The sequence below is a fragment of the Phaenicophaeus curvirostris genome, chromosome 8, assembly GCF_032191515.1.
Source record: "Phaenicophaeus curvirostris isolate KB17595 chromosome 8, BPBGC_Pcur_1.0, whole genome shotgun sequence".
Classification (NCBI taxonomy): domain Eukaryota; kingdom Metazoa; phylum Chordata; class Aves; order Cuculiformes; family Cuculidae; genus Phaenicophaeus; species Phaenicophaeus curvirostris.
In genome coordinates, this window is record NC_091399.1 from 33,855,620 (window position 1) to 33,879,189 (window position 23,570).

The window sequence follows — 23,570 nt, forward strand, 5'->3', positions numbered from 1 at the left end:
TTTTCCTAATGTCCAGCCTAAATCTCCCCTGGCGGAGCTTGAGGCCATTCTGTCTTGTCCTGTCCCCTGTCACTTGGGAGAAGAGGCCAGCACCCTCCTCTCTACAACCTCCTTTCAGGTAGTTGTAGAGAGCAATGAGGTCTCCCCCCCAAGCCTCCTCTTCTCCAGGCTCCAGGGATGTGAGTGACGGGAGCCCCAGGATGGAGCGATGGGAGCCCCGGAACGGGAGCCCCGGGATGGAGCCCCAGGAGCCCCAGAGGGAGCGCTGGGAGCCCCGTGATCCCCGCGGGGAGCGCCCCGCCCCCCGCCCCCGGGCCGGTTCCGCGGAGCCGCCGCTCGTGCGGAGCGGGGCTGGCGGCGGCGGGTACCGGGCGGTGAGTACCGGGCGGCGAGTGCGGGGCGGCGGGTACCGGGCGGGGGGGGGACGCGGCCCCGGCTCTGCCGGAGGGGACACCGGCGGGGACATCCCCCCAACCCCCCGAGGGCCGGAGGAGGTGTCGGCGCCGTCGGGGCCGCAGCTCCGTCCGAGCCCCGCGGGGCTGAGAGCTGCCCGGCCGCCCTTCCGAAAGCTTCGTTATTGCTTCTGCCTGGAGAGGTGAGACCCCCCCCAGCAGTGATCACAGGGGTAACGGGAAATTCAGCCCAAGGCAGGTGTCTCCTCCGGGTTCCTTTCGGCACATCTACCTGCGGTTCAAGGTCTCCAGCAGGTGTGGGGAAGGACAGGCTGCAAACGCCCCGAAGATGGGATGCGGAGGTGGATTTCTTGATGCCAGTGGGAGAGATTCAAAACTCTTTTCATTTCTTGTTTCGCTGGGAAAGAGCGGTTTTTTTCTGAGTAATGCTTAGACCCTGTGAATCACCATCTGCATAACTTTATATGGGGGATGCTATTCTCAGCATCTTACTGGAGCTATGTAAACTATTCACGTTTGTATCTGTTTGTACAAATCTGTTTCCCGGGAAAGACTGTTTGGGAGCAGGTCAAAGGAGGAGACAGGACAGAACAGAGTGTAAAGGTGGCTTGGTGAGTGGAGATGGGTGTTTGGGAGATGGTGATTGCTCTCCTCAGAGGGGTAGCCCCTCCGTGAAACCTGTGCTGGAAATGCTAACCGGGAGACCTCATGTCTTAGGCTGAACATTAGGAAAACATTTTTCACAGAAAGGGTCACTGGGCACTGGAACAGGCTGCCCAGGGAGGTGGTTGATTCACCTTCCCTGGAGGTGTTTAAGGGACGGGTGGACGAGGTGCTAAGGGACATGGTTTAGTGATTGATGGGAATGGTTGGACTCCATGCTCCGGTGGGTCTCTTCCAGCCTGGTTGGAATTCTGGACTCTATGATTCTATGATTCTACGTGCGAGATGTGGAGCGGCCTGGGAGAGGAGCTTGGGGAGCAGGGGCTTGGATCCTGCCCCAGCCTCACACCTCCCCTCCTGCCCCTGTTCCTTCAGCCTCTTCTTCCAACTGATTGGTGCGCTGAGGGAAAACATTGTGTGGCTTTAAAAGAGGTCCAGGAGAGCCGTGCCAGCCAGAGAGGGGGCTTGGCAAGGCGACAGTGGGATGGCGATGTCACCCAGCACAGAGGAGCCACCCCTGCACACGTGCTGCAGGAGCATGTGCTGGGTAGGATGGAGAAGCTCTTAGCATTGCTCTCTGCGCTGCTTTTGTCAAAAAGAGAAGAATTTATTCTCTCAGGCTGTCAATCTGTCATCTCCCAGAGGCTCTCCGCCTCCTCCTCACTGCCGCTGGTCCCAGATGTGCAGGGTGCTAGGGGCTGAAAATTCCCAGTGCCTGGGCAGGAGAATCGCAGCCTCTCCCAAACCTCACCAGGCTGGCTCCAAAATGAGAAGACTGTTGACTGCAGGAGCTGAACATTTCAGCTCTTGGTGCTGTTTCAAGCCAGGCTTTCGCTTTGGAGCTACCTAATTTCCATGCAGTTGGATCGAGAGCTTTGCTGGAGGTTTTTTGGGGTTGTAGGGTGGTTGGTTTTTTTTTTTTCAACTCACATCAGCTGAAAATTTTCCAGGTAAATGTGATGCTCTCAAAAGGAGCTGGATTCACAGGTTAGTAGGGTTCTTGCACTCTCCTGAGCATCTGTGACTGCAAGGCAGTATGAGCCCAGCTTGCCTGCTGTCTCCTGCTTGTGTTCGATGGTGAGTTGGGGGATGCCGATCAGCCAGCATTTCTAACCGGTCTCTAACAGTGCCTTCTCTGTCTCAGCTCAGGCATGTTTCTTCATTAAGAGGGGAGTTTCTGACTCCTCTCAGCCCAGGAACACCACCTCCCTCCTGGTGGGTGACAGTGGCTGCTAGAGGGGACCTCTGGCCACCAGCAGCCTGGGTGGTTACTGGGGCTCATGACCTCAAGATGAGAACTGGAGCATGTTGTCAAGGCTCCCAGTCCCGCAGCCTTCCTGGAGGCTTCCTGAATCCCACTTCTCATCAGATTTCTTCATTAAACATAGATTAGATCAAATGATGTTTCTTTCACTACAAAGTAATTTGGCTTTCCATTTAGTGGGCCCATCTGATAAATAATGGCTTGAAATAATGTGATTCCACCTATCCTTGATCACGCCAAGTCCATGTGTGATTTCTGCTCCCTCCTTAGCTCTGGCTCGGTACAATTTGAGGTACAATTTGAATCCCCGCTATAGGAAGAAAGCCCTGCCTGGAGGAATGGAGACCAAAGCCACCAGATTAATTTCATTTTACTGACATACAGGCAAAGTGATGAAGGCGGAGATTGGGGGTGAGTGTGGGTCACCTACACAGCTCTCCATCCACCTCTGTGCTTAAGCCACATCTCCGTTCTGGACAGCCCCTAACGTGCAGGCTCTCCACTGGCACTGCCACCATGAGGAGCCCTTGCAAAGGTGTCACCCAAGACTGAATCTGTAAAGGGGTGCTGGTGATTAATTCCCACCTGGTCCAAAGCTTTTTGTCCATCAAGAAATGGGAGCTGTACCTGTATCTGTTTGCTGGTCAGTGAACAGGGCCAGAGGGGACGTGATGGGACCTCTCTGCCTCCCTGGTTGCTGGTGCTGTTTGATTAGTTGGGGATCTCCATGCCCAGAGACCAGATGCTTGTTTTATGCTGGACAAAGCAAGGGGGAATGAGAGCCCCAGAGGTCAGAAACCAGCTCCCTCTCCCCAGTTTTTTCCTGGGGGAGGATAGTTGCTCTCAGCATGTAATATTGAGCTGACAAGTGCCACGCAGCAGGAACATGTGACAATGCCTCATCTCTTTCATTGTCAAACCAACCCTAAACAGTGATAGGGATGGTGAAGGTGGTGTTAACACCTGCAGGATCAATCGTACTGGGGACCTGAGAAGGTGTGTGCTGGAGCTGACCTGGGGGGAGTAAGATTTGATGTGCAAAAGCTCATTTGGAGGAAGATTGAGCAGATTCTTCCAGTGTCAGGGTATTTAACCCACCTTCAAAATATCTGAAGCCCCTCTCTGCTTCTAGAGTGTCTCAAAATGGGACATCATAGCTGGGTCAATAAAAGCCTCATAGATCTCAGTGGCCTGTTGCCTTAGTCCCCCTGGCATAGCAGAAATGCTGACTTCAGCAGCATGTCATAACCTCTCGAAGGGTTTGGCTTTTATCCAGCACATTCCTGACTTTTAATGGAGACGCCCATTTATTCCTGCTCCCATCCTTGCCCTGAGCTTGGTTGTGGTGGGGAGTGCAGCTGTTGTGGGCTCCAACAGTAACAGGAGAGCTCTTTGGGGTCGCTGCTCACTTGGTGTCTCAGAAGCCATCCCTAGGTGAGCCCCTTGGGTTGCCAGCAGAGGGTTTCCCCTGAAACAGCAGCTCTGTGACTGTCAGAGGTGGTACTTGGCCATTTTCCCTGAGAAAGCAAGAAGCAGTGCAGTGCCGAATCCCCTGGGCTGTGGGCTTTTGACTAGCGATGCCAGTCACCTGCTGTCACCACAGTTTAGTTTCAGTTTCAGATGAGAAAATATATACACTGGTAATTTGGAAGTGACGACATCTTAAATTTATGTCCCTTTCCCTAACCTCTCCCATAAGACTTGCTGAGACCAGAAACCCAGCTGGTGTTCCTCCAAGCTTGGGAGGAAGTCTGGAATAAAAGCCAAAGACAAGATCTGTGCAAGTCCCCAGAACTGCCTCCATAGCTCCCCTGGGTGGGGCTCTCATCCTGCCTCCATGGGAGCACTGGGTCATTTCTTGAAAATTATGATGTTTTTGTGATGCTGTTGGGAAGTTTATAGCTCCAAACTGGTGGCTGACTTTGCTGTGCCCAAGGGCTTCCCATATGCGATGGTGGAAAAGCCCCTTCTGATGGCTGATAATAACAAGCTAAAGAGTGTGAAACTCCCAGACAGGTCCTACCTCAGTAGTTTTCTCCTCTGGCAGGTCTTCCATGACATTGTCGCACTCAAACCCAGACCATTTATTGTCTTGCAGGACGTGGGCTCTCTCTTATGCCTCATCTCACTCTTCTCCCATCCTAAAATCTCCTCACGAAGGATGGCAGCTGCCTCTTTCCGCTACGGCATGACCATCACTGGGGCCGTGCTGCTGGTGACAGGGACGCTGTGCTTTGCCTGGTGGAGCGACGGGGAGGTGGGCTCCACAGCCAGCAGCGGGACTCGCCTTCTGCCTCCCCAGGAAGCCAAGGCGGTTCCCAGCTCCTCCTCCAATGCCTTGCTCCGCTCCGTCAGCTTCTTCTGCTGTGGCATTGGTGGCATCCTCCTCCTCTTTGGGCTCCTCTGGTCCGTGAAAGCCAATGCCAGGGTGGTCTCCCGCCGCTACCAGTACCATTTCCCCAGGGACCTGCAGTACTTCCCCGCGGAACCTCTGGAGAAGTGGAACTGCAGGTGGGTGCCAGGTGGGTGCACCCCGTGTGGTGCTTGGGTGGGAGGAAGTCAAGGGCGGGTTGGACTGTTCTGGCATGGCCATACACCTCAGCCTGCTCCAGGCCTGCTTGCTGGTGAGCTCAGATGAGCACTGATGCGGCCGTGCTGCTGGCTGCTGCTCAGACCCCATTTCTACTTTTGCTCATTAGCATCAACCTCCACCCAAGCCCCTGCAATCTAACCTTGCTGTGGGCACCCTCTGTGCCCACTGGCTCAGCCACACACAGCTCTCCTTGCCCTGTGGGGCCATCACTGACTGAGGAACACAGCTCCTTAGCATAGCCACCAAACAGAAGACCACATTGGTTTTCTGCCAGAAGGTCTGGGTTTGGGAGCTGGGGTGACTCATCCTGGATCCGTGTTGACTCATCTGTCTTGATCCCTGGTGCCGAAAGTCTGCAGTGCCTCGTAAGGATGACAGGGTTTGTGCTCTCTTTAATGGACACAAAATCTGTGTTAAAGGTGATAAAAAGGAGGACAACAGTCCTCAGGCTGGCATTAAGTGAGATAGGAGTGAAGGTGAAGGGACCCACTAGGTAGTCCATTTTGGGGTCTGGGAAGACCCCAAACACCACCCAGACACCACTGGTGGCTTGTTGGGTCCCCAGACTCTTCCTGTATGAGGCTGAGATTTACTCCTATTTCTTGATTTACAAGTTTTTCGATCAAAAGGGTTTGTTTTTTTTTTTTTTTTTTCAGAGGCTATTGTGGAAGCTCAGCCAGACAGCCCTTCCCAGTGCTGTTTTATGGGGTCACAGCAAAGATCGTGGCTCCGGCATAAATCTGGCTCTAGGGAAAAGCAGCACTGAATGAAACTCTTAAGAACACAAGCCCATACAAATTCAGTTGGTGTGGGAGGCACATTTCTGGTTCTCTGAGGGTTTTGGTGCCTGTCTGAGTAGCTGGGAATGAGATCATGAGCCGATCTGGGCGGTCTTGGGGGTTTCCTCCTCCTGTGCAGCCTTTTGCTGTGCTCCCCATCAGGAATGTCTCTTTTCCTGAGCTCCCAGCTCCTGTTCTGGACAGTGCCCTGGCACTACTGGTGCTGGAGTAGCTCCTCATACCTCACTGTGTTAGCATTTGCGCAGCAAAGCATTTTATGCTGGGAGAAATCCCCCTTTCTGCATTTCCAAGGCAGATTCCCTTTGCAAGCTGAGGCTGTTTGGCAGAGGCCAAGGCACGAGTGCTCAGGGAGGTAGGTCTGGGACAGGCGGCGGCCACCTTTGCAATGGAAGAATCTCTGTGGAACGTTACAGCTTTCCCTTTGGACCAGCTGTGCCCCTCCAGTGCCTGCAGCCTCCCTGAGCACACTGCTCTGGGTTTGTGTCTGCAAAAGCAAGCAGGCAGCGGGTTGCTTTCGGAGCCTCCCCATCTTTGGAGCTGCTCCATTCCATAGGGTGCCGAGCAGGACCGTGTAAAGGGCAAAGGTTGGGTGGAGGTTTTCCCTGTACACAAGCTGTGTTTGCTCAACAAAGCGCTGCTGGAAGTGGCACCAAGCTTAGCTGGCACATGGAGGGCTCTGACGGGCATGGGTGGGGGGGGCACAGCCACATTGAACTAGGATGTCCAGCTAAGGCTGCTCACTCAGATGCCAGCAGCTGCTGTGCTTTGGGGGTGGCTTTGGGGTTAGGCAGACGATGAGGATGCTCTCTGGCCCTTGGGAAGCAGTTCAGTGCAGAACAGAGGGACAGATGTCTCTAGACTTAGCACCTCTGCTATTTTGTGGTCAGCCCTGCAGTTGTAGCCCTTAACTCTAGAGGTGGCAGCTCTTCGAGGCTCCCTTGCCCTCCTCTTCTTGGATCAGCGGTTAATAAACCCAGGGGGAACTGGGTAGTGTTGCTTTGTGGCAAGGTCTAGTGGATTCTGTCCTTCCTCCCACCTAGCTCTCCATCCTCCTGGTGCTGGGAAGTGGCTGACACAATCTTCCAGTAAACCCCAGGCATGCAAAACCTGCCGTCCACAGCGTGTGCCTGTCCTCTGTGCTCAGGCATGCTCCAGTTGATGGGACTGATGGGCTGCTGGGATGCTCTGGTTGACGGGGCACTGGGATACTCTGGTTAATGGGTGCCGGGATGCTCTGGTTGACAGGTGCTGGGGTGCTCCAGTTGACAAGGCACTGGGATGCTGTGGTTGGTAGGTGCTGGGGTGCTCTGGCTGATGCGGCACTGGAATACTCTGGTTGACAAGGCACAGGGATGCTCCAGTTGTTGGGAGTTAGGTTGCTCCAGTTAACGGGGTGTGCTGCTGGCTTTCTTCCTCTTTCACAGTACCTGGGATGCCAGCACCATCCCCACCTATGAAGAAGCCCTGACCTGCAGACCTGCCCACGATGCCCCAGCCTACATCCATCCTCCAGGGAGGAAGGAGGAGATCACGCCGCCCCTGTACCGCTACCTGGAGGAAGACCAAAGCTGGCAGGGTGGCCGCCGGCGCAGCTCCTCTGACAGCGCCTTGTTCCGCCCCAGCCCATCCTGGCTGGAGACACAGCACCCCGGAGAGCCACAGGCAACGCCTCCCCCCAGCTACGAAAACATCAGTGTCCGGGGTGTCTGAGCTGATGGTGGGAAGGGGCTGGGACTCTGCGGGTGGCTGCCCAGTCCCTCAGCTTTAAATTGAGCCTCTTCCATTGCTGGGGTGAGAGGGGACTGGGCGACAAGGGGAAAGGGTCCATCTGGCCTTCCGAGTGACCTGTTTGGGCAGTTGGGATTGTGGGTCCTGCGGGCGATGTCTTTGGAGCGGCAGGGCTAACTGGCATGTTTGAAAGCCTTTGTATTTTTAATAAAACCACTGGTGGCTGCAAATCCTTTGCATTCCCTGCTCTGACTAAGAGCATCTCCCCAGGAAGATGATGTCACACCAGGAGCTGCCAACCCAGAGCAAGAGATATATATAAACTGCAACAAAGGACAAGGAATCTGGCTGGAGAAACACACCCTCCGCGCTGCCCCATATGCTCCTCTGCCTTTTCAATGTCCCTTCCAGCTGTATCTCAATCCCTTCCACCTTGCTTACCCCACATACTGACATCCTGTGCCTCACTTCATTTAGTTTAGAGATGTTCAGTGGCTCGGTGCTTGCATTCAGGGCATCTGAGTGCACTTGGCATTTCAGGCAGTAGCCTACAAAAAGACAACCCAAGCGGCACAACCCCCTCCCTGCCCATCACGGATCAGTTTGCAGCCTCACTCAGAGGAAAGGCCAACTTCATCCAGGGTTGCTGCCAGTTGCTCCATCCCACCGAAATAATAAGTTGCCCTGCCCCATCCGCTCCGTGGACCTACAGAGTGGTTGTGGAGCCACAGAAAAATGTAACACATTATTTCTAATGTAATATATTATTTTTCATGAGCCAGGTACATGCTTTCCTACCCAGGCAGGCAAGCAAGGGAACAAACCAAAGGCTAACTAAAGCCACTACTTCTGTCTGGCTGTCAGATGTGCAGTGGGAAGGGGACACCTTTTAACACTCCTGCTTCCTCTCAAGCAAACAGAGGACAGAGGGATGCTCTGTCCTCACTCCCCACCAGACAGATCAACCCTGCTCCATCCTACCCTGGCTTTATCCTCACCTTTGCAGCCTGGTTGCTTCCCCACCAAGGCAGTCCCACTGGTGGTTCCCCAGCACCCAGCTGGAGAAAGCAGGGACTATCCCAACCCACTGGCCTCCAAAAAGGCTCTGGAACACTCCCTCCTGCCCTGCTGCAGCCCTCCAGCCCTTGAAAACACTCTGCGCTCTGGCATTCACCTTAATATGAGGCTCTGCCAGTCCTGATTTATGGCCCAGTCCAGCTCCAGCTCCCAGGGCTGGGAAAGTCCCATCAGAACCGGTGGCTGTCTGTGTCCCCATGTTTGTTGTCATGCCTCCCTCTCCCTCCCCATAGCTTCCCAAGGTGTGGGGTCTGGCCGCGTGTGCCTGCAGGGAAGGTTACCTGGACACGTGCTGGGCAGCTTCACTGGAGTGTGAACAGCGGGTCGGTGTTTGCATTCATTACAAACCCGTTAAAAACTGGCTGGCTCAGCCCTGGGCAGGACCTGGCTCAATGTGCAGCTGCTCCTCAGCCCCTGGCAGTCTCTGGAGAAAGAAACCACTCCTTACCTTACCCTGGAGGTGTGCGCAGCGGGCAGCAGCTGCAGGTAAAAGGGCTTCCCGGCACCTTTCCTGAGCTGCCTTTCCCCATCTGGCACCCATGGCCGAGGAGAAGACCTTTCGCTACGGGTTCATCATGCTGGGTTTTTTCCTGGTGATGACGGGGTTGTTCATCATGAGTGTGGAAAAGCCTCACATTTACATCACCTTCTGTGCCCTGGGCATCCTGCTCGTAGCTGTGGGCATCACCTGGAGCATGTGTCAGTGCTACCCGAAGGTAGGGTCCGTCCCGCCGCTGCGTGCCTCGGGATGCTTGGGGGTGTTCGGGTAGCTTTGGCTGCTGTGTAACCTTGGGTTGTGTCTCAGTTTTCCCCATCCAGAGAGTGGGATGGCAGCAGATCCCAGTGGAAAGCCAGTTGGGGTGATCCATAGGTGTTGGTTTGGGAGGTTCTTGCCTTGCTACATCATCTCTCAGCCCCACTCCCTTGCCCCCTGTATCCTCGCACCTCCCCTGAACCTGGGGCTTTGCCAAGTAGGCGGAGGGGAATAAGCCCAAGGAAATCAGCTTGTGTTCATCTCTCCCGTGCAAATACCCCCCAAGCCAGCCCCTTTACTCACCCACAGGGGCTGGGGGCTCGGCAGGCTCCCAGGATTTGAAGGAAGGAGCTGTCCTGACTGTAGAGGTCCAGAGGGACCAGTTCCCCCGAGCACGGCCCTCACCCGCCAGTGTCCTTGGCAGAGGGCACAGCCGTGTGTCCCTGCCCTGGGAAACAGAGCTGGCAGAAAAGGCTTTTTTCCAAGAAGAGGGTGGCTCTAGAGGTGATCTGGGCGCAGCTGCATGGGCTGTTGAACAGCTTACTTCACCCCAAAATATGGGGCATAGGATCCAGGAACTGGGACTAGTGGAACTGCCAGGACTGGCTTGGGTCCCCTGGGACTGGGGTGAATCTGACCCCGGCTCACAAAAAGCTGAACTCAGCCCTGGCTAGGAGAGCGATGTGGCTTTGTCATTGTGCTTGGAGCTCAAGGACGGGGCACCCTTAGTGTTGTCCCTGGCCACCGACTTCCTACAGGAGCCCTGGGGCCCATCCTGGGCTCAGAGACACAAGCGACCCCACAGGGGGAAAGGGGGTGAGAGTGGGCCATGCTGGCTTCATTCACCTCCTTCTTGATTTCCACCCCAAAAAGCATTTCCAGGCAGGACTCCCGTGGGTCTTTTCCAACCTAGTGATTCTATGATTCTATGATTCTACGTGCTGGGAAAAGACCAAACCTCCAGCTAAAGGGACACCTCAGACTTTTTACCACTAGTGAGGGCTGAGGATCCCTGCAATGCCTGCTGCAGATCCCTGGGCTCTGTGTTTCTTTCTTCCCCAGATAACATTTGTTCCAGTGGACCCTGAGACCGAGCGGTTCCTGGACCACAAACCCATCGTGCTGCCAGAGAAGAACACCCGGTAGGTCCCAGTGCCCAGCCCCAGCAGTCATTTTCCTTTTGGTGGGTGTTTCCAACTGTACACACATTCATCTGTGAGGCCCCCAGGGCCAAGGGCAGTGTCTGAGCACACTGGCCCTGGGGACAACCGCACCTCTTGTAGCAAAAAAGGGTGAGCAAGGGCTGGGGTGGGGAAGGCAAGAGCTTGCTGAGTCCCCTGGAGTTGGCTCTGGAGAGATGCTGGAGGGGGCAAAGCATCCAGCTTTGTTTCTGTGGGCATCCACCTGTGCAGATCGACTGGCTCTGCTGCTGGCACAGGCAGAGTTGCCCTTTAAAGAACCTGATGGAGTTCTGTGTGCACGTCCCCAAGCATCTCCCAGCTGCTCAGCATCCCGTTCTTCCTTCTCCCCAGCTTGCAGTCCCCCTGCCCCAACCAAGAGGCCACCAACACCTACGAGAAAAGCCTGCCATCCTACGAGCAGATCCAGAGGCAGGCAGAGGGCTCGGCCCCGCTCCCACCCACCACACAGCCCAGACCCCGCAGCTGCTCCCAGCCAGCGGTGCAGGCGAAAGCAGAGATCCACTGGGAACTCGGGGGGGCTGGAGAAACCCCCCGAGAGCCGACGCCTCAGCTGGAAACGGCAGCAGGCAGCTGGTACGTGATGTCTGCAGGGTTGGGGTGACACTGGAGGGATGTGGGGTGAAAACAGCATGGGTCAGACCCCCAGTGTGGAGGGAGGGAGAGGAGGCAGAGAGGTCTTTGTTGGTCACACGGAACCAACGCCCAGTTCCTCAGCCCTGCCGGAGCCCTGGCTCCGGTGTCTCCCAGTACTAAATTATTTACCAGTTTGGAATGCGGAGGAATCCTGGACTGCCTTCCGCTGTAATTTGCATTTTGCTTTTATTAGCAAATTTTAGGATAAACGATGTCCCTCACCAAAATAAAGCCCAAATTCCTAGTCAGACTTTGATAGAAATGAGACACTCAGTATGTGTCCTTCAAACCAGATGCCACAAATGATGCCATGCATTGGTCAGGAGATCCCAAATGCACTTTGCAGTTGATGGGGGTCACTGTGCACCCTCAGGGCACCCCCTTGCCAAAAAAAAAGTTACAGGTGAAGACAGGACAGCTCCACTTTATCCCTGGGATGCAGGCAGAGCATGTGAGGACAGCCTCTACTTTGTCCTGTGGGCATGAGAGAGAACCTGGCAGGTGGGCTGTCTCTGTAAAGGCAGGCACTGAGGGATAAGAGAGGGGATAGAGGGTCCCTCCTGGTGCACCTCAGCCACCCAGCAAGGGGACTGGTGATGCTGGGATACCAGCCAAGCAACACCAAGCCCAGTGCTGGGGCCAGCAGCCACCAGCTCTGCGGAAAACCCAGCTCCTGCCCAACTGTTTCATATGACCCCCACCCTGCCTGCCACCCCTCAAGCCCTCTCTGTTCCCACAGCTCCTCGCGACCAATGCTGGGGGATGTGCCACTGGCATCCCTCCTGGAGGACATGGACACACCGTCGCTGGAGGGCTCCGTGCCTGGCAGCCCTGTGCCACCTCCATCTGCCGCCCGCTCCAGTTGCACCCCAACCAGCTCCCCAGCCGGAGGAGGGCATCCTGGTTCCCCTTGCAAACGCAGTGGGAAAGAGGATGACCTCTATTACGGGCTCCAAGAGGGGCTGGATTCTCTGCTTGAGGAGAGTGACTGCCTTTTTGAGCCTGAAAACTGATTTCCCAGAGAGAATGGCCACTTAGCATGGACCTATCTTGTGGAGGGAATGTTGCAGCCTGGAAGAAAGGGAGCTTTCTTTCCACGGAAGTGCAGCGCCTGCAGCGTGGAGGAGTCCCCATGCTCCTGCCTGTCCCCCATGCCACACTGAACCCTTTGCACTCACCCAGCTGCACGGAAGGCTGCCATTCCACAAAAGCCAAGGGGTGCATCGCCACCCACTGAGTTTCTGATTTCTGCAGCAGAGGGGACAAGGACTCTGGTGCTGGGGCCCTTTGGGTGGGTGCAGATGTGTGAATGCTGAGCTGGGGTGGGATCCAGGGTAAATAATGTGCTTAGGAAGGGAAAAGATTAGCTCTACTGCTTGAAACAGGATCAGCATTCAGGCAGGTAAAGATGTATTCACCCCAGGCAGGCTTTACAAGGCAGAGATGTCCACAAAAGCTTTTCCCCACTTATCAAAGACCTTCTGGAATTAAAGTTAGATTCTGAGACTCTCACATCTTGCAGACTTCATATTTTTGTCCAAGAAAGGCTCTCCAGGTCAGGAGGAGGGTGATGGCGGGGGGAGGACAGACTGCGCAGTCCCTCATCTTCCGCATAAGTACCAGCTTCCAGGCCTGATAGGTGCAGTGGGAGGACTTAGCCAAGCTGAAAACCCAGGGATGGCTATGACTTCCTTAGGGCTTGCCAGGCTTGGTGCCAGCTGGCACCAGGGCTATTAAGCACTTCGCAGTTTTCAGTTTGCTTGAGGTGGTGGCTTTGGGCAGCCTTTTCTCTCTCAGCTGGGTTGGCATCAACAGCTGTGGCACTGTGGATGACTCTGCATGCAGGCACCTACCATCCCCAAGCTGCCTCTGAATAATAATCGTTCATTTCAAGTCACATCAAGAGAGCTAAGCCAGGTTCGTCACCATGGCAGGGGCAGCGCAGCGGCTTCTGAGCAGCCTGTCTACAACACAGCAGCTGGGAGCCATGACCTCTGCCTTCCCTGTGACTGCTCAGGGATCTGTGCGGCTGAGCCTCTCTGGGGCAGCCTGGTTTGTCAGGGAGAGGAAGGCTGAAAGCAGCAGCAGATACAGCAGTGTGGGAATGCTGAGTCCCTCAGCCTGTTTTGGCAAAGCTGGGCTGGATGCTATGTGTGCCCATCATAGCCCCAGGAGCCTTCGGAGCATGGATATGCTGGCAGAGTGAGCCACTCTGTGGGATTTAGCAAATCTGTGGGGGCTGACAATCCCAAAAGGGAGGTGTGTGTGTGGGATATCTGTCCTCTGGCACCCAAAGGCGTTGGAGCCCTGAAAATTATGCTCCTTGTGCTCTTCTGCTGCCCAGGGATTGTGTTGCTGGTACATTCCAGGGTGGTGCACGGCTCTGCCTGGGGTCTTCAAGTCCCCATGACAATCCTCTTGGTGTTACTGTGCCCTTCACTCACCTTCACATTGCTGCAGTGGCAAAGGGGGACAGCACCCTGCACACCCAGGGTGTTTATGGCCAACCATGCCGTCAGGAGGCTGGGAAACAGAGACACTGCTGTTTGATAAATACTGCCGGCAGAATTGGTGTCCAAGAGGAAGCATTACCCAACTGTTTACCCTTGCTCGACTCCTACCTGTCCTGCTCGGCAGGGGGAGGGGGGAGTGTGGCGGCTCTGGGGACACCTTTTAGGCAGGGCTGTGTCTCCCTGGAGAGTTCCCCGGGGCAGGATGTGGCTCTGTGTATTCAGTTTATGACTTTGTTGAGAGACCTGAAAGCTTCTGCCCATCTCGTGTCCCCATGTCCCAGAGCTCCCTGCCATTTGGCAAAAGAAATTTAATTTTCAAAAGCATTTTCCTTGGTTAGGGACGGAGGAAAGGACATGAGACACGCTGGAGTGGCCAGCAGGCCGAGGCGGGTGAGTCTGCCCCTCTGCTCTCGTGAGGCGCTGCCTGGAATACTGTGTCCAGTTCTGGAATCCCCAGTCTAAGAAGGATGTGAACTGCTGGAACAGGTCCAGAGGAGGGCTACAAGGATGGTCAGAGGGCTGGAGCACCCTCTGTGTGAGGACAGGCTGAGGGAGTTGGGGTTGTTCAGTCTCGAGAAGAGAAGGCTTTGAGGAGATCTTATAGTGACCTTCCAGCACCTGAAGGGGCTGCAAGAAAGCTGGGGGGGGGCGGATGGACTTTTTACAAGGTCATGGAGCAATAAGGTGAGGGGGAATGGCTTTAAATTGGAAGGGGGAAGATTTAGATTAGACATTAGGAAGAAATTCCTCACCATGAGGGCGGTGAGGCCCAGGTTGCCCAGGGAAGCTGTGGCTGCCCCATCGCTGGAGGGCTTCAAGGCCAGGTTGGCTGGGCCTTGGGCAGCCTGGGCTGTGGGAGGTGTCCCTGCCCTTGGCAGGGGGGTGGAACTGGATGGACTCACCCCTCAGCATCCTTGCCCGCAGCGGGGGAGTCAAAGGGTTCCCCTCCCTCCCTCTCCCCCCTGGCTGAGGTTAAAAATAGCGAGAAACGGGACATTCCTGCATGACATTAAGGGCTCCACGAGAGCGCGGGGCGCGGCTCGGGGAGGGACGGGGCTTTAAGGGCGTGGGGGAGAAGAGTGCACCGCGCACCAGTGGTGTAGTGGTATCATGCAAGATTCCCATTCTTGCGACCCGGGTTCGATTCCCGGCTGGTGCATCAACAACGTGCGGCACCCCGAACAAGCGAGTCTCGCAGAGGTGGTTTTTAAACTGCCTTAAGTGGGCGTGGAAGGTTTAAATGTTTGCGGATGATCCTATTGAAAGGATCTAAGCCGCTCTGTGAAAAAGAAAAAAAGGGCTTAAAAAACGGATTACGAGGCTTTTATTGCTTTTTCTGCTCTCTCTTTCTTCCCCAGCTTCTCTCACACAGGCGGAGGGCAGTGCAGCTCTCAGCATCAGCAGGAATCGGTGTGAGAAGCTGCTCTGAGTGACTGGGGGCGAAATGGATCCCTTCTCTACAAGATGCAACTTTATGGCTATTTCTGAATGTATATATATATATTTATTTTCATGAAAAAAAATCATTTTCTGCAGCTATCCACTCCTTCCAGAGAGCTGGGTATCTCTCTCCTCCCCGCACAGCTGTGGGATATTCAGTTCAAGATCTCTCTGTGTTTTTCAGCCACCGGCAGCGCGTGTGGGGCTGGGGAGGCCCCCCCCCCACCTCGGGTCTCTTTCCATCCTTCCCTCGGACACAGCTCTGTCTCCACGCTATAAGGATGAGCGCGACTCTGTGGGGACGGGGAGGCTGCCCCCCTCAAGGCAGCGGGGGGCTGAGCTGCCTCTCCCAGGCATCGCAGGAGGAGTTGGTGGCACCTGATTGAGCTGAGCCAAAATCAGGAGTGAGCCTCGGCCCTCTGAGGAGCCTGCTGGACACCAGACCCTGGTATTGTCAGCGAGTGTGAGTGACAAGCGGGGTCTGGTGTCCCCCTAGGGTGCAGACCCTCTAGGTCTCAATAAAAATCGAACAGATAAGTCTGTACAAAGCAGCAACATCCATATAAACCACACACATCCATAGAAAGCACACACATCTGCATGAAAACGCATACGTCTGTATGAAGCGTTTAAGGTCTGAGGAGCTTATAAAGAGCCTGCAAACAAACCCCAGTTTCCCTCAAAAGCAGAGCGGAGGGTGGGATTCTGCTGAAGGTCCCCGGGGTGTTGGGGTGGGAGAGGCAGGAAGCAGCGGCGAGAGCCACGGGAAAGCACCAGCTGGATCCAGGGAAAGAATGTTGCGACGTGCCATGACTCCGTAAAAAAATGTCTAAACGCGGCTGGAGGCTTTCGTGGAAATTAATCTCTGACGCGAGCCAGGGAAAGTCAGATAAAAGTGTTCAGCTGGAAACAGCGAGCGCCTGCGACCCACCGGCCGGCGCTGCCCGGGGCGGCTCCTGCGGGGCCCGATGGCGCCTGGGGGGCGGCGGGGAAACCCCCCGGCCCTGCGGCCCCGCTCCCCCTCCCGGTGGGGCTGAGACCCCAGGCCCACAGCCCCGCCTCCCTGCCCCCGCGTTCCTCCGCTCCCGGTGATTGAATCATAGAATAACCAGGTTGGAAGAGACCCACCGGATCATCGAGTCCAACCATTCCTATCAAACACTAAACCATGCTCCTTAGCACCTCGTCCACCCGTGCCTTAAACACCTCCAGGGAAGGGGACTCAACCACCTCCCTGGGCAGCCTGTTCCAGTGCCCAGTGACCCTTTCTGTGAAGAATTTTTTCCTAATGTCCAGCCTGAACCTCCCCTGGTGGAACTTGAGGCCATTCCCTCTTGTCCTGTCCCCTGTCACTTGGGAGAAGAGGCCAGCTCCCTCCTCTCCACAACCTCCTTTCAGGTAGTTGTAGAGAGCAATGAGGTCTCCCCTCAGCCTCTTCTTCCCCAGCTCTCTCAGCTGCTTCTCCTAAGACCTGTTCTCCGGCCACTTCACCAGCTTTGTTGCTCTTCTCCGGACTCGTTCCAGAGCCTCATTGGTTGGGGCGATCCCCAACCCCGCCCCGGGGACGGCTCCGAATCTTGAGTTTGCGGGGCTTCCTTCGCCGCTTCTTGGCTGCGGCTGCGGCTGAGCTTCCGCGCGGACCCAGAGCGGCTCGGGGCTGGCGGTCATGTCCCCGCATGCTCTGGCTCTCGCTCTCGCTCTGGCTCTGGCCGGGGCCTCCCCCTCGACCCCCGCCACCTTCCACCGCACCGCCAAGGTAAGCGAGGGTGTCTGTGCGTGTGTCTGTGCGCGTCTGTCTGTCTGTGTGTGTGTGTGCCCTACAACCCCCCCCGGCATCCCTTCCCCGCGGGGCTGCGACCCCAGACCCACACAGAATCATAGAGTCACCAGGTTGGAAGAGACCCACCGGATCGTCGAGTCCAACCGTCCCTATCAGTCACTAAACCGTGTCCCTAAGCTGGTGAAGGGGCTGGAGAGCAGGTCTTACGAGGAGCGGCTGAGAGAGCTGGGGTTGTTTAGCCTGGAGAAGAGGAGGCTGAGGGGAGACCTCATTGCTCTCTACAACTACCTGAAAGGAGGTTGTGGAGAGGAGGGTGCTGGCCTCTTCTCCCAAGTGACAGGGGACAGGACGAGAGGGAATGGCCTTAAGCTCCGCCAGGGGAGGTTTAGGCTAGACGTTAGGAAAAAATTCTTCACAGAAAGGGTCACTGGGCACTGGAACAGGCTGCCCAGGGAGGTGGTTGAGTCACCTTCCCTGGAGGTGTTTAAGGCACGGGTGGACGAGGTGCTGAGGGACATGGTTTAGTGTTTGATAGGAATGGTTGGACTCGATGATCCGGTGGGTCTCTTCCAACCTGGTTATTCTATGATTCTATGATTCGTCCACCCGTGCCTTAAACACCAAGTATGGTAATTTTCAACCCCCTACTGGGCAGCCTCTGCCAGTGCCAAATGGCCCTTTCCACGAAAAATTTTTTCCTAATGTTCAGCCTAAACCTCCCCTGGCTGAACTTGAGGCCCTCTCATCCTGTCCCCTGTCACATCCTGCATGGCTTCCCTATGGGGCTGTGACCCCAGGCCCCCATCCCTGGATCCCTTCTTTGTGGGGCTGCAACCCAGACCCCTGTCCCCGCTCCCCTTCCCTCGAGGCTGCTGACTGACCCACATCCCTGCATCCCTTCCCTATGGGGCTGAGACCCCAGACCCACATCCCTTCCCTTAGGGCTGGACTCCAGGCCCACATCCCTGTATCCCTTCCCTGTGGCACAGATGACTGACCCGCATCCCTGCATCCAAGGCGAGCAAGTGTGTCTGGGTGTGTGTCTGGGTGTGTCTGTGCGTGTGTGCCCTGCTGGCACACCCAGACACGTTCATGTCCCCGCAGGTCGGGTGGCGGCTGCCCGGGCGCTACGTGGTGATGCTGCGGGTGGGCAGCGGGGCGGCCGAGGTGCGAAGCCTGGTTCGGTGGCTGCGGGTGACTCGGCAGGGTCACCTCACGCAGCTGCTGCACGTTTTCCACCTCCTGCCCGCTTTCCTGGTGAAGATGAGCAGAGACGACCTGGACACGGTACGTCCTGGGCGCGGGGGGGAGGACGGGAGCTTTGCCCCCTTTCCGAGAGGTCTCTGCCAGCCTGGCGGTTCCCCGCAGGTGCTGAGGATGCCGGTGGTGGAGTACATTGAGGAGGATGCCTATGTCTTTGCCCAAAGCATCCCCTGGAACCTGGGCAGGGTCACGCCGCTGCAGCCCCGCTCGGGTGTCTACAGCCCCCCCAGTAAGTGCTGGGACCAGGGAAGGATCGCAGGGGTTCCAGGAAAGGTCACTGACGTCCCCGTCCCCTCTTTTGACCTCGAGGGGGTGGGGATCCCCCCCGTCCCACAGTTTTAGGGGCCTGGAGCTGCATTTTGGGAGCGCAGGCTGGCTTTGGGGGTGGTTGCCTTTCTTCCTGGGTGCATCCCCCATAGATAAAGGAGACCGGGTGGAGATCTACCTGCTGGACACCGGTGTGCAGAGCACCCACCGGGAGATCGAGGGCAGGGTGCTTGTGACCAATTTCGAGAGCGTTCCTGAGGACGGCGGCACCCGCTTCTACAAGCCGGTAAGCCCCGAGGTGACATATGTTGCACCCTGGCAAGAGCATCTCCCTCTACCTGCTGAACCCCAAATGGGCTCGTGGGGCTTCCCAGGACAGGAAAGCAACTCGGCTTGAGGCGAGATGCTGGGCAGGACACGTAGCAGTGGGAGCCATGGTCCTGGGGGATGCTGGGACCGTCAACACGGTCTCACTGGGGCAGCGGCTGAGTGGGGCAGGGCTTCTTTCTGGGAAAAGAAGGCTGTGGTGGGGCACGGATGCACATGGAGGTGTCATTGCAAGAAGGAATTGATGTCCACCCCACACCCTGGACTGCAAAGGCTTCCCGCATGCTGTGGTGGGTGCTAGCATCACCTTGCATGGCATTGCTGCATGTGCAGCACAGCCCAGTGCTGCTGGGTTGACCCCAGTCCTTCCAGCCAGCTTTTCTTCTTCTGCACAGGATGATTTTTATTTTTTTATCTTCCCCTCACGACAAAATATTTTTAAAGACTTATTCTGCAGTGGGAATTAGCTGGTGCAGAGCACAAGGGGTGGAATGGGAAGGATGCTGTGATGTTGCAAACCCGCTGGGGTGTAAAATTGTGGTGCCTGTGCCAGGCCAGCAAGTGTGACAGCCACGGGACCCACGTGGCCGGGGTGCTGAGCGGGCACGATGCTGGCGTGGCCACGGGTGCCAAGATCCACAGCCTCCGCGTGCTGAACTGCCAGGGGAAGGGCACCGTCAGCGGGACTCTCATGGGTGAGTCGCCCTGCGCCCCGGAGAGGAGCGCGCTCCCTCCCGGAGGCCCCCACGTCGTCCAACCCCTGGGATGGTGCCCCGTCCCTCATCTCATGCCCTCCTAGGCCTGGAGTTCATCAAGGCGACGCTGAAGGCTCAGCTCTCTGCACCGCCCGTGGTGCTGCTGCCCTTCGCCGGCGCCTACAGCCGCGCGCTGAATGCCGCCTGTCGGAGAATGGCGCAGATGGGGGTGGTGGTGGTCGCGGCTGCTGGTAACTACAAGGATGATGCCTGCCTGTACTCGCCAGCATCTGAGCCGGAGGTACGGGCTGGGGGTGCTCAAGGAGCGGTGGGGATGGGCAGGGACATGCTGCCACCTCCCTATAGGCTCCTCTGCCCAGGGAGGGGGTTGAGTCACCTTCCCTGGAGGGGTTTAAAAGACAGGTGGATGAGGTGCTGGGGGGCCTGGTTTAGTGACTGATGGAAATGATTGGACTCGATGATCCAGCAAGTCCTTTCCAACCTAGTGATTCTATGATTCTATGATCTGCTCCAGCGCCAAGTCGATTGGGGCTGTGCATCCCAACCTGTGCAAAATCCCCCTCCATGACCCCTCTGGCAGGTCATCACAGTCGGTGCCACCAACAGCGAGGACCAACCCGCCTCCATTGGCACCCTGGGCACCAACTTTGGCCGCTGCGTGGACCTGTTTGCCCCAGGCGATGACATCGTTGGTGCCTCCAGTGACTGCAGCACGTGCTTCACGGCGCAGAGTGGGACGTCGCAGGCAGCGGCGCACGTGGCAGGCGAGCTGGTCTCCGGGGTGGCCGGCAGGGCTGGGCTTCTGCTTGCCCCAGCCGGGGCCGGTGCTGGGCATGTGTCCTTGCAGACTTGGGGCATCAGGGCTGCCTGTGCTGGGGACATTTTTGCATGGCTTGGTGCCCATGGTTTTGGCACATTCCAGGCTGCACAGACCTCGTGCATCCCATGCATGTGGACGGGGGGCTGCAGCGATTCCCCTTGTGCCTCTGCAGTTGTGTTACTTGGGGGAGTTGCACGTGGGTGGCTGTGCCGTCCCCAGTTCTCACTGCGGTTCCCCGGGGCTCTTGGCAGGCGTTATCGCCATGCTGCTCAGCGCCGAGCCCCAACTCCGCCTCACCAAGCTCCGGCAGCGCCTCCCGCACTTTGCCAAGAGCATCATGGACCTGACATGGTTTCCGGAGCAGCAGCTGCAGCCGCCCAACAGCGTGACCGGGCTGCCCGCCTGGCTGGGTGCAGGTGAGGACCTTGGCGGCCTGCCGAGTGCCCAGCAGAGCTCTGCCCTCGCTGGGGAAAGCACAGTGTGCTGGCAGGGCACATCCCTCCTCGAGCTGCGCTGGTGGTGGCTGAGCCTGAGCACAGCTGTTTGCACACACAGAGTAGCAGGGAGACCTGGAAGCCCTTGTTGGCAGCCTGGTCCGTGCCACGGGCTCTGGGTGCTGCTGTGGTTGTCTGCCCTGGTACTGATGCCGTCTGCCTCGTTGCAGATGAGCAGCTGTACTGCCGCTCGGTGTGGTCGGTGCCCTCAGGGCTCACCCGGCACGGCACGGCCGTGGCTCGCTGTGCTGGTGCTGAAGAGATGCTTGGCTGCTCCAGCTTTTCCCACAGCAGCAGGTGGCTGGGAGAACACATGGAGGTGAGCAGGGTGTGCGGAGAAAGAATTATGGCCCCTGGGGTGCCTGCCGAATCTGGAGGCGTCCCCAGGCCCCCAAGCACCCTGGTGACATCTTGCTGTCCTGGCTGCAGGACAAGGACGGGCAGAAGCAGTGTGTGGCCCACAACGCTTTCCAGGGCCAAAAAGTTTACGCCATTGCCAGATGCTGCATGTGGCCCAGGGCCAAATGCCACATCAACGCCAGCTCCCCAGCGGCCAAGGGGACCGGCTGCTCGCCGCGGGACCACGTGCTGACTGGTAACACCTGACATGGCGTGCGACAGACCCTTGAACCAACACCTTGATGGCCAAGGGTCTTTAATGGTCTCAAGCTCCACCAGGGGAGGTTCAGGCTTGACATCAGAAAGAAATTTTTCACGGAAAGGGTCATTGGGCACTGGAACAGGCTGCCCAGGGAGGGGGTTGAGTCACCTTCCCTAGAGGTGTTTAAGGTGGTTGGATGACGTGCTGAGGGACATGGTTTAGTGATTGATAGGAGTTGGACTTTATGATCCAGTGAGTCCTTTCCAACCTAGTGATTCTAGGGTGTTTCTTCCAGAAAAACTCGGAGACCTGGTGTAAAAGGGTGGGTGTGAACACTGAGCTGACAGGGAGGGGGGACATGTGCTGCATGCTTGGTGGCAGGGAAGGTTCAAGGCTCAGCAGGGCCATCCCTCAGCACCTGCAGCCACCCCGCTCTGACAGCTGCTCTCTCCTTGGCAGGCTGCAGTTTCCATTCCCTGGCCGCAGCGCTGGGTGGCAGTGGCAGACCCGTCCCAGGGCCAGGGAGTGTGCCCAGTCACTGTGCCAGCAGGACAGGGGTGATGGCGCATGCCTTGTGCTGCCCCACCACCAGCCTCGAGTGCCGGGTGAAGGAGCATGTGTCCCCTGGCTCCACAGAAAAGGTAGGGACACGTGCGTGCTTCTCTGCCCTGGTGCTGTCCTCGCCTTTACCGGTCCTTCTGCCACCCTGACGGGGCACCGGGTTGGTGGTGGCATTTCATTGAGACCGTAGCCCCGGCCTTCACTGGTGTCTCCGGTGTCCCACCTGTAAGAGGGCAGCTCCCCAGGGGGGCGCAGTGTGACACTGGCCACGTTGCCCTGAGCCCCGTAGACCCCTGGGGACAGGCGACCCTGCCCCTCTGCTGACCTGTGAATGGTGACCTCTCCTCCCCTGTTAGGTGACGGTGTCGTGTGATGACGGCTGGACGCTGACGGGCTGTCGTGCCCACTCCCAGACCCCTGGCACCACGGGAGCCTACGCTGTGGGTGATACCTGCGTGGCAGCTGGCGTCCCGGGCAGCGCTGTGGCCACGGCCATCGCCGTTTGCTGCCGGGTCCGGCAGTAGAGACGGGCTGGGCTGAAGATGCAGCTGCCCTGGGCTGGCACAGCAGGGCTGCCGTGCTGGGCTGCTGCGTCGCTGCCTCGGTACCTTCCTGGGGTTGAATTGGTGCTACCAGCACGGTCCACGCTGAGATGTGGCTGCTGCTGACTTCCACACTTGGGTTGCTGTGATGGTGGGGCACAAGCATATCACTACCTTGCGCACAGTGGAGCTGAGACCCCAGGCAGCTCTTCAGGAGTTCTCAAGTCCTCAGAGCAGCTAGAGCCCTGCCCCACCGCTTGAGTCATCCCACTATCCTTTCCCCAAGGTGCACTGGTGCTTTCTATGGATACCCTAACTGTACAAACTGTCTTATCAAACCATATAGAACTGGGGGAAAAAAAAAAAGATGAGGAAGCTTTCCTAGTTCCTTGGTTTTTACATTTATTATTATTATTATTATTATTATTATTATTATTATTATTATATATTATTTAACCATTAAATATGAAAAATATTATTATTAAATATTTATTTAGAATTTTAGAAATGAACATTTTATAAATGTCTTTTTAAAATAAAACTCATAGACCAGTGCTTAGTAGATACGATCCATCGCCTGGCTTCATGTACATCCCTGGGGAGACCCAGTCAGGAAAGGGGAGCTGGCATTCTTGTAGCAGGGATGCCAAAACAAGCTCTGCTTCGTTACAGCCACAGGCCAACACCTTGGGCTCTGATCCCTGCCTCCCTCGGGCACAAGGAGCCCCTGGATGACCGCTGGCATCCTCAGAGGGCAGCACAGACAGCACGAGTACCCAGCCCTTGCTGGAGCTCTGGGACAGGCAGAGACCAGGGGCTGAATCCTGTTGTCCCACATACACACAAGAACCCAAGTTGTTAGTTTTTGAAACAGTGGTGCAAGACAAGAGCTTCCAGTTATGGAAACAAACCTTTATCCAGCTTTGGGGAAAGTGCCCTTGTGCTTCTTGTTGCTAGCAACACTGGACTTCATTTGATAAAAACTAAAGCCCAGAGAGAAGATAAAGCATAGAGGCCCCGAGAGATGCACAGCAACAGAGAAAGGCCAAGAAGTACCAGAAGCTGCAAAAGCTCAATCTCACTGTTTTGGAGCGATTAGCAGTCTCCTGCTACTACAAT

General features: G+C 56.6%; 3 protein-coding genes and 1 non-coding gene across 8 annotated transcripts in view; all 4 read left to right on the forward strand.

The window, feature by feature from the left end:
- Window positions 1-324: 324 nt before the first annotated feature.
- On the forward strand, window positions 325-7,679 carry TMEM61 (transmembrane protein 61). Of its 3 annotated transcripts, none has more exons than XM_069861938.1 (3): window positions 325-374; window positions 4,439-4,851; window positions 7,158-7,679. In XM_069861938.1, exons 2-3 carry the CDS (start codon window positions 4,502-4,504, stop codon window positions 7,441-7,443), a joined length of 636 nt encoding a protein of 211 aa, XP_069718039.1. In that variant the 5' UTR covers window positions 325-374; window positions 4,439-4,501; the 3' UTR covers window positions 7,444-7,679. The 3 variants fall into 3 exon arrangements, with proteins under 3 accessions (XP_069718039.1, XP_069718037.1, XP_069718038.1); XM_069861936.1 differs by having other exon boundaries at window positions 338-362; window positions 4,438-4,851; XM_069861937.1 differs by lacking the exon at window positions 325-374 and adding an exon at window positions 2,400-2,751.
- Window positions 7,680-8,803: 1,124 nt separating this feature from the next.
- The window catches only part of BSND (barttin CLCNK type accessory subunit beta), a 288,658-nt gene continuing 273,891 nt past the window's right edge, over window positions 8,804-23,570 (forward strand). The window contains exons 1-4 of one of the 2 annotated variants that reach the window (XR_011337808.1): window positions 8,804-9,254; window positions 10,355-10,434; window positions 10,825-11,067; window positions 11,867-12,364. Coding sequence is in view for 1 of the 2 variants with exons in the window: in XM_069861932.1 (XP_069718033.1) it covers window positions 9,078-9,254; window positions 10,355-10,434; window positions 10,825-11,067; window positions 11,867-12,140 (774 nt within the window). In the remaining variant the exon portion in view is untranslated. Of the gene's footprint in view, window positions 9,255-10,354; window positions 10,435-10,824; window positions 11,068-11,866; window positions 12,833-23,570 lie in introns of those variants that run through there. The other variant, XM_069861932.1, reaches the window with a different exon arrangement.
- TRNAG-CCC (transfer RNA glycine (anticodon CCC)) lies at window positions 14,729-14,799 on the forward strand. The gene has a single exon. It is a non-coding gene; the product is annotated as a tRNA-Gly (tRNA).
- PCSK9 (proprotein convertase subtilisin/kexin type 9) lies at window positions 18,057-22,850 on the forward strand. 2 transcript variants are annotated; one of them, XM_069862245.1, is made up of 10 exons: window positions 18,057-18,147; window positions 18,229-18,352; window positions 18,543-18,676; window positions 19,271-19,412; window positions 19,517-19,713; window positions 20,014-20,205; window positions 20,926-21,075; window positions 21,183-21,342; window positions 21,808-21,989; window positions 22,266-22,850. In XM_069862245.1, the coding sequence occupies exons 1-10, from the start codon at window positions 18,124-18,126 to the stop codon at window positions 22,431-22,433; spliced, it is 1,473 nt and encodes a 490-aa protein (XP_069718346.1). In that variant the 5' UTR covers window positions 18,057-18,123; the 3' UTR covers window positions 22,434-22,850. The 2 variants fall into 2 exon arrangements, with proteins under 2 accessions (XP_069718346.1, XP_069718347.1); XM_069862246.1 differs by having other exon boundaries at window positions 20,926-21,066; window positions 21,177-21,342; window positions 22,266-22,848.